This window comes from Camelus bactrianus, chromosome 7 (genome assembly GCF_048773025.1).
Source record: "Camelus bactrianus isolate YW-2024 breed Bactrian camel chromosome 7, ASM4877302v1, whole genome shotgun sequence".
Lineage (NCBI taxonomy): Eukaryota > Metazoa > Chordata > Mammalia > Artiodactyla > Camelidae > Camelus > Camelus bactrianus.
Window position 1 is genome coordinate 51,375,058 of NC_133545.1, and position 9,661 is coordinate 51,384,718.

At 36.0% G+C, this 9,661-nt stretch overlaps 1 protein-coding gene across 1 annotated transcript; it reads left to right on the plus strand.

Annotated features, from left to right (window-relative positions):
* Window positions 1–2,506: 2,506 nt before the first annotated feature.
* On the plus strand, window positions 2,507–6,880 carry SOSTDC1 (sclerostin domain containing 1). The gene is made up of 2 exons (XM_010967150.3): window positions 2,507–2,919; window positions 5,434–6,880. Exons 1-2 carry the CDS (start codon window positions 2,592–2,594, stop codon window positions 5,847–5,849), a joined length of 744 nt encoding a protein of 247 aa, XP_010965452.1. The 5' UTR covers window positions 2,507–2,591; the 3' UTR covers window positions 5,850–6,880.
* The last annotated feature ends 2,781 nt before the right edge of the window (window positions 6,881–9,661 follow it).

The following is a 9,661-nucleotide window of genomic DNA, read 5'->3' on the forward strand; positions in this document are numbered from 1 at the left end:
TGTGGGGAGATTTGCTTTCAGATTGTCATGTCGTTGTTGATAGAATTCAAGTCCTCATGGGTGGTTTGGCTGAGGGCTCTGTTTCTTGTTGGTGAGACATATCAATTCTGTGCCCCTTGGGCCTCTACATAGGAAGTGTACATCATGGTAGCCGGCTCCATCAAATCAAGTGAGATGGCTAGAGCAGGCAAGCAAGACCGAAAGTCACAAGATTTTGGTAACTTAATCATAGAAGTCACATCTGAACATTGACTCTTTCCTATCCACGTACATCAGCCACATTGCCTTCATTCCTAAGTTTGCTTCTGCTGGAGGTGCTACCCTAAGGCTGAGCCCCGGAACACTAGGTACAGAGCGGCTTTAACACTTATGAGTTAGTTCGGTAAATCTGATTAGCCCAACCTAATAATTAAACTGCAAGTCAAAATATCTCCTCCTCCTGACATGAAAAAATAGCAGTGGGGAAGGGATTAGAATATTTTGACCCTCCTACTCCCTTGAGGCATTGGGTCTACCAATCAATGGTTAATATTAACATTTTTTCATCTAATGAATATCAAGTCCCTTGATAAGCAGGATTAGAAATTCTTCATAGTTAGTATTTTAGAAGGATACGTGATCTATAATCTCCATGTGCACAGAATAAACTGATATATTATTTTCCAGGAAGGATGGTAGAATAAATGACTACATACAATCTTAAGATAGGAATCTGATTGTCAGTATATATACACAATAAATTGATTTTTTTTACTTTAGTTTTTAAAATTTTGATTATTTAACCTTTTAAATGTGCACAAGAGTACACAGAATAGAATCCAGAATCCAGCCCCTACAACCAGCAATCTATGCTCCATCCACATCCCTAACCATCCCCTTCTCATGCTATTTTGAAAGTTTATTCCAGGCATCATATTATTTCATCTAGGAATATTTCAATAGATACCTCTAAAAGAGAAGCAGTTGTTGTTTGTAAACAAAATTGCAGTATCATTTTTCTCCTAAAAAAAGAAATAATGTCTTAGTATTATAAAATAATTAGTCTTTTGTTCTTTGCTTTCTTTTTATGGTGAGATAGAGATGGATAGATAATAAGTGGTTTTCAATGGGGGGTGATTGCAGCTCACTGGGGATGTTTGGCTATATCTGGAGACATTTTTGGTTATACTGGGAGTGCTACTGGCATCGAATAGGTAGAAGCCAGGTATGCTGCTCAACTCACAGTGCAGCCCCCATAACACAGAATTATTCCAAAATGCCAATAGTGCCACTGTGGAAAAACCCAGGTGATGATAGAAAGATAGATAGATAGACAGACAGATAGATATGAACATCAGTTACAATAGGTAAGGGTTTATAAAGAGGAGCGATATATCCATGCCATAAGGTCAGTTTAATAGCCATACAAGGGAAACATCGATTTAAAGCTGAAAAGAAATTCAGAATGTTGATTCCAATTAAAATATCCTGGGGGGAGGGTATAGCTCAGTGGTAGAGCACTGTGCTTAGCATGCACAGGGTCCTGGGTTCAAATCCCAGTACCTCCATAAAGAAAGAAAGAAATACATGCATACATATATACAAACCTAATTACCACCCCCCCACCAAAAAATGTTCAATCAGTCAGTTAGAATTTTATAGTTATTTTAAGGACGGAGATCAGCGGCTTAGTATTAATGGAACATCCGTTCCATGTGTGGATAAAGAAGTTCAGAAAAGTACTGTTTCTTAAGTGAGGAGCAGAGCCAAAGGAAGTAATGAACAAAATGTTCAGTAAGTGCAGGTAGAACACATGTTCTGCAGCAAATGAAAAACCTAGCAAAAATTATTTTGAATTTGCAAAACAATAATCTGTCAGAAATGGCTTTCTTTCATGTCAAGTGATGCTATGACTCTTAATGCTTGTGACATATTTTTAAGATGAAAATTGATATTAGTTACTTTAATGCAGACAGAGCTATGCTCATTATTCTCCACACAGAACCCCTGGCAATAATTCACCTAGCAGTGCAGCAGTTCATGCAGATCAAAGCTGCATTATTTAAATGTGTCCAGGGGGCAGACTTTAGCTCCGTGCCTTATACTTTAAAGAAAAAAAACTAGTGGTTTGCGTCTTGAGAAACAAGATACCTTTAACTGAACGAGGTGTTTCATGCAAGCCCTCTAATATTTAAACTCCTGAATTCCTCCTATTATCTGGGATGAACCCCTTCCCTACCCTAAATACAGAACAACTGTGGGAATGCAAATCTCTTCAAATGAACAGAAGCATATTTTCATTTAAATGAAACCCGAATGTGAACTAGATTTAGGGGAGGAAATGGCAGAGAGAAAGTGGAGAGTGAGAGAGAGGAGAGAGAGAGAGACAGAGAAAGAGAGAAAGACTGTGCTTGCTATAGAATGTGCCTGGCTGCTTCAGCTCACAGACAACTGATGAAGTCCAACTCTGAAATTTCATGCAATTTGTATACCAAGCTCCTCCTTTTCTGTAGTCTTCTCTTCCATTGGTAAAATTTTTTTGCAGGGTCATGTAGGGATCCCACCCCTTCTCTGTGTTTTCACTCCGAAGCTCTACACAACTTTACACCTGAATGAACGCCAAACCTCAGTGGATATATAAAGGGAACCTGGAGGAAGAATTTCACAGTTACAGTGCAGAAGCAGAGGGAAAAGGAATTAACCAGCTCTCCAGCCAAGCAAATCCTCTCCTCACCATGCTTCCTCCTGCCATTCATTTCTATCTCATTCCCCTTGCATGCATCCTAATGAAAAGCTGTTTGGCTTTTAAAAACGATGCCACAGAAATCCTTTATTCACATGTGGTTAAACCTGTTCCAGCACACCCCAGCAGCAACAGCACGATGAATCAAGCCAGAAATGGAGGCAGGCACTTCAGTAACACTGGACTGGATCAGAACAGTAAGTGTGTTTTACTTGCTTGGATTTAGTTTTTTTCTTATTTGGTAGCATGAGCTCACATTCCCGGAGAATTGTTTCATCGCTAACTAACCTGAACCATATATGTTTTGCTAAACAATCTGGGAGTAATCTGCTGCATGTGTAGACTGGCGTTCTTCCCTACAGAGTTAACATAACTAAAACAGTGATTTGCTAATGTAGGCACAGACTTAAGTTTTATCAAATGTCCTGGAAGAAAATGTTCCCAGGAATTGAACTGTTGCTTCTTTAAAATCATGCAAAATGAGAATTTTAAAAAAGAGTTGTTCTGGATAGTTTAAATTCAGGCGGCTTCCTGATTGTTTCAGGACATGTGCAATTCTGATAGTGTATAAAGTTAACTAAGCAAAGCACGTATTGGAAATCACAAGGGAAAAAAAAGAAGCTGTTTGGGGAAAAAAAATTGCTCATGCTGACTTCTAAAATAAGTCTAGTGAAATAGTTGAAGCTTTGATGATGATTAATGAGAAAGAGGGATAAAACTAAAAATGTTGAAGAATCATATTTTTCTGAAATAATTCCTTATTAACCAGATCAAAATTTAGATAATTGTGTATTTCTGTGAAAGACCAGGGAAATTTCATAACTTTAGAGATTCAAAGTAATGACAGTATGGCAATATTTTGTATAGAAACTATTTTTCTTCTTTTCTGTTTGCTTAACTGACACACTAATTGACCACTAGCTAAAGAGATTCAAATTTTCCTCCTAATTTTTGCTTCACTCCTTTCCTTTAGAAGAGTTCACATGCTAATAATCAGGTTTTAAGAGACACAGTGCACAGGAAATCTGTTACAAATCTTTGGCTCTTCCTCAACTCCATTCAAGTACTAAAAGTATTTTTGACCTTTGAACAGTCAACGCAAATCTGACTGTTAATGTCTTTCTAAGAAAACCAAACTTTCATGAAGATGGTTGCTTTTACATACACAGGAAATAACTGATTGTGATTAGATTACTGAGCAATGTGGTAGGTATTCATTGTCAATGAACTGTCACTGCAAAAATGCCGAATCTCTGCATACACAGGAACAAAAAGCTAGACAAGTCAAAATCATCTCGCTGTTTCCAGGTGCATTCCTAAGGCAGCTGCAGGAAGGTGAACTGGAATCAGAATCAAACAGGCAGAGCACCCTGACCAGCCAGTTTACACTTTAATTTTAATCCCACACTTTATATTTGCACAGATGTGTGTGTACATACATAATTTTTTTTCATGGCTATCACATCCCTTTAGATTATGTTTAGACTTATTTAGACTTTAGACTATATTTCTTATCTCACCTTATAAGTACTGGGGCACAGAGTTGAAGTGGAACTCCTAATTCGGTATCTACTCATATTAGCTTTCAGCCTTCCATGGAAGACCCCTTCGATATGCCTTACAATTTTAATTTTTCCAATTTCAGCGGTCTATACTTTGAAATATATATGCTTTTCTAGTTAACAAGGCTTGGTGTTTTTTCAAGCTTATTACAGGCAATTCTCAAGTTTAGATAACAAAGTAGTGGAAAGGAATACTCAAATATTTCAAGATTAATTTTTGCTTTAATTACATAAGGCATGTAACAAGAAACAGTCAATTGGAGAACATACTTATCAAATTCAGATGACTAAACAAAAAGTTTGCCATGACGAACATTCAGGAAACGAACACCATGGTTCCTTCTGCAGTTGTAAATCAGACATGTTAGGCATTTTTCTGCCATAAAATTCATGGAAATGTAGCCAAGTTGTTATGGCAACCATACGTTCCTGATTTAGGGGCTTTTATATTCTTTGAAGGTTGAGTTGTAGTGACACTTTGCATTTCAAACATTTTAATATTTGTGTTTTTAAAAGATAGCTTGGGAATGTGTTTAAAATGGAGTAATTAAGTTTGATATGCAAAATGTCAGACATTGTACATGTAAGTATGTGTGATTCTCTGCAGCTGAATTTTATTATTGAAACAAAATATTACAGATTGCACTGTACACAATATTTAAAACACTTTCCACATTTTCTCAATAGATTTTTAAAAATACCTAATTAAAAGCACTTGCAGACATTAACTAATATAACCAGTGAGTAAAAGAACATTGAACATTTGCGTATACTCCTTTTAGCTCATTAAAGAATGAGTATTTACACATAGATATAAGAGCTGCTTAATCCTTACTGGGGAGTAAGACTAAGAAAATGGGATTTTCAAATACTTCAGTAAGCAATTAGCTAATGTTACACATGGAAAAAAAAAATCAGACCGTTTATTTTATTGCAAAAAACACCAGCCATATAAACATAATTTTCGAGAAAGTGTCCCCTAAAACCATGCAGGCAGATTTTTGCATTGGGAAAATAAAATAGGTGTTCACTTCCTGTTTGGCAGTTTGCTATCATTTCGGTGTTATTTTTGTCACTGCAGATTACTTTTTAAAAAAGTGTCTATTTGCTTTTTGCCTCTGATGCACATTTTCTTCATGTTTCCCGCAGCTCGAGTTCAGGTAGGTTGCCGGGAACTGCGTTCCACCAAGTACATCTCTGATGGCCAGTGCACCAGCACCAGCCCTCTGAAGGAGCTGGTGTGCGCAGGCGAGTGCTTGCCCCTGCCAGTGCTCCCCAACTGGATTGGAGGAGGCTATGGAACAAAATACTGGAGCCGGAGGAGCTCCCAGGAGTGGAGGTGTGTCAACGACAAGACGCGCACCCAGAGAATCCAGCTGCAGTGCCAAGATGGCAGCACGCGCACCTACAAAATCACGGTGGTCACCGCCTGCAAGTGCAAGAGGTACACACGGCAGCACAACGAGTCCAGTCATAACTTCGAGAGCGTGTCGCCTGCCAAGCCCGCCCCGCATCACAGAGAGCGGAAAAGAGCCAGCAAATCCAGCAAGCACAGCATGAGTTAGAATTCAGACTCTCAGAACTGGACTGACTAGTAACCATCTGCTTTACAGATTTGATTGCTTGGAAGACTTGAGCCTGCCACTGCTATTTTCTTACTTGAAAATATATGCTTCTGCTTTGATCATACCCAGCAAGCTGTCCTAAGTATCAGGAACTTCTTTGGGAATGGCTTTTTCTTTTCAAGTTTTTCAAGATGTACGCCGATCCACAAGTGTGATTTGCATTTAAATTACACGTATCCTGTAGTTTTAATTCCCTGCGGTTCTTGAAAGACTGGTGATACTATACACATCACTGAATCATTACTTTTTAAAACAGAGAAGTGTTTCTCCGTTACCGTCCACTCCCCAAACTATTCCCCGCACCCACCGCCCACCCCACCCCCAAAACAAAACTACTTCAAAATTGAAAAGTTAAAAAAAAATTTGTTGCCATGAAAATTCACGTCAACACTCAAGAAAGGTGCTTTTTTGATAATCTTCATGGGGACAGTTTAGCAGCCACAAGTGATCTCCCTCTGAAAGAGTCAAAGACCTTGTGACATTTCACTTCAAAAATAAGCCCTGTAGCTTTTTACAGTCTCATAGTACGAAATTATACCCTGCATGCTGACCCTTGCTTGGAATGGAATGCCAGAAATGCATGGCAGCAGCTAATAAGTAAAGCTGATTAACTATTTATTTGTCAATGTTATTATTTAATGAGCTTTCACATGTGATTTTTTTCAAAATGTTACTTTTTTTTTAATGTTTTGAAGCTTTTTCATGTACCTAAATATTTTCCTGTATAATTTGTGGTTCATCTAAAAATATGACAATTCATGCTGTAGATATGTAAAATAAATATTTGTCTCCTTATTACATATATGTTTTATCATGAACTCTATCAACAGTATGGATCTTTTTAAACCAGTAGGTTGCTTTGTAAAGATGAAATATGTAACACTCTCTTGTTTAATCTGTGCAATCAGAGGGTATCTTGACTTTCAGTTCCATCCATTTCTTTTAACAAAAATAAACACTGCTAAAAGTTATTGTCCTTGCCTCTAACATGTATAAAAAGAACATGTTCACAAAGACTACAAGATAAATGTATGAGAGTAATGGCTTTTTTTTTTTTATTAAGGCACATTCGAGTTTTGGTAGAAAATTCTATGGTAAGAGAAAAGAGAGGGAAAGGGAGGTCATCTCTTCAGTAAACGGCAACCCAGCAGTGAGTTGTAATAAGAACATCATATCTATGTATATCGAGGATGCCAAGTCTGCTGCTCATTATCATCACCTGGGAGGGGTAGAAGTCCCAATGCCCCGACTGAGGCTGCCATCTAAATTACACCATAGTTTCTGAAGATGGAGCTCAGATATCAGCAGTTTTTGAAGTTTTCCAGGTGATTCTAACATGGAATCATGAGAAAGGAATTGTGAAGAAATCACTACCGTCTGATGGGGAACTTTGAATCCTATTGCATGGCCCCCAAACCAAAAAATAAAACAACAAAGAAAAAAAAAAACCCTAATTTTTCAGTGTTTTCACATTCAAGCGACATCATCAGCCTTGAACAAGATTATACAGGTAAATGATTGATATGTCCTTTCAATCAATGATTGATCTCATCACCCCAAATGAAGAAAACAGAAGAGGCTTGGTTATGTATCGATAAGATCTTCTGGGTTTTCCTGTTTTGGGATCCTGAGCATGAGGAGCCCTAGTGCTTTTTTGTAGCAGGTTGTTCTTTCTGCAATTACAAGTCTAAAAGACACACGTATATTACATAAAGCATAGTAAGCTAAATAAGGACAGTAATGTTGTCCCTTCCCTATGAGAGGTAGGAGAGTCTCAACATATTTAAAGACAAGAAAACATTTCTAGATTTTTATAATCATGCTAAATATTGTATCACCTAATAAAATAACGACTAATTGTCCAATGTTGATTTATTTTCTAGTCTTACTAGCTAGATCTCAAACTACTTCATATAGTATCATTATATCAATACAGGGAACATTCATAATAATTATGTCACAGGTCGAATATACCAAAAATGTATTATTTCATATGTTTATTTTACTTGTCCATCATTGCTCAGTGTGGGATACTTAACAGAAGACTTAAGACATTTGAGCCATTGCGTCCTTCTTAACATAATAGCACTGTCTACAGAAGGCCTTAGAGATGATTTTAAAAATTAGTGTGTCCTTAGTTCTGAGGTGTAAAAAGGAGTTGATCCGACAGTGGCTTCACAATGAAGAAGACTATGTTGTTGTCTTTTTTCTGATGAAACATTGAAACAAAGGTTTTGGTGATGATAAAATGCTAGAATCTTCATCACTAATTTGATTGTTAATAGTGTTTAGTGAGTGAATGCACTAGAAAAAAATGAAATAGAATAAAGGAAGCCGATACATAAAAGATTGCTCTAGTCTCTGCTAAATCAAGAACTGAATCCATTTCTCTTGGTCACATTCAAGTTACTGATCCATTTCAGGACACGATGCATCGTGATGCATTTACTGCATGGCATTTAACATCAAACAACAGGAAAGGTCAGCAACCCATCAGAAAGGCTTAGGATACAATCAGGCTCTCAGTGAAGTAAAAATTTGAACAGAAAGAATAGCTTTGTAGTTATTATTTTAAAATGCTAAAAAGCACTTGCATCTTAATTGCTGATTATGTTTCAGTTTTTATTTTTTCCAGTTAATTCACATTTTCCAATCTGATTAAACTCTGCATAATTGCATTCTCACCTTAGTAACTATGATTTCAAAGTGGTGATTGTGATAATTTTGGCAGAGTCTGGCTTCTAGTTTACATCCATAATATTTATCCATGAAAGATTTATTTATCAAAATTATTTTGGCCAAGATTGATAAAGGGCTTTTTTCAAGGGGCTTGCTAGATAGATAGATAGATAGATAGATATTGATATTTATAGGTATATTAGATATACAGATAGATGTTTATATCAACGACAAGAATGAAAGAAAAGTTAATAGCACATATAATACATATAGTGTGCTACACTTAAGCTAAACATGGATGTGGAGCCTTCAGAAATACATATTTGCAAAAAAATTAATATTTTAACTACAAATCATTTATATTTAGTTATTTATGCTAGTTACAAATAACCACTAATTGGTAATACTTTGTTAGCCACATTTGACTTTATATTTTTTGAAAAACAATGAAAATTAGAGCATTTTTTTAATTATAAAAGACAATCCTTGCAAATGTTAGTCACTATATATAAAAATAGATTTTAAAAAATTCTTCTGTATAGCACAGGGAACTATATTCAGTATCTTGTACTAAACTTAATGAAAAAGAATATGAAAATGAATATATGTATGTATATGCATGGCTGGGACATTGTGCTGTACACCAGAAATTGACACATTATAACTGACTATACTTCAATAATAAAAAAAAAAAAAAGACCTAATCTTAATCCATTATTGCTCTATATCAAAATTAGTAAGGTTTTGCCAGGAGATCTTGCTGCTTTATTCACCCTACATGCTACTAGAGTGATTTTTTTTTATTATGTAATCTGATCTATCTATGTAGTGTGATATTTACTTTGATATTCAGTAGGTTATACTAGGCAGTTATGAATGGAAAGAATAGTATTTAGCCAGAGTAAAACCAGGAAAAATCCAAATTGCTGAGCAAAATTAAAGTCTTTGAAAGTTTCAATTTAGTGTGTTGAAATTTTTTTCCATGAAATTTAAATCATTATTATTATCAAATTATCAAAATCTAAATCATTATATTTGAAATTAAAGCATGGCTTGGATTAGACTTAACTCTT

Excerpts from the sequence above, each read along its gene's own strand:
- SOSTDC1 (XM_010967150.3), top strand. The coding sequence starts at position 2,592 with ATGAACGCCAAACCTCAGTGGATATATAAAGGGAACCTGGAGGAAGAA. Across the intron at positions 2,920-5,433 it reads CACTGGACTGGATCAGAACA|CTCGAGTTCAGGTAGGTTGC; the intron begins GTAAGTGTGTTT and ends TGTTTCCCGCAG.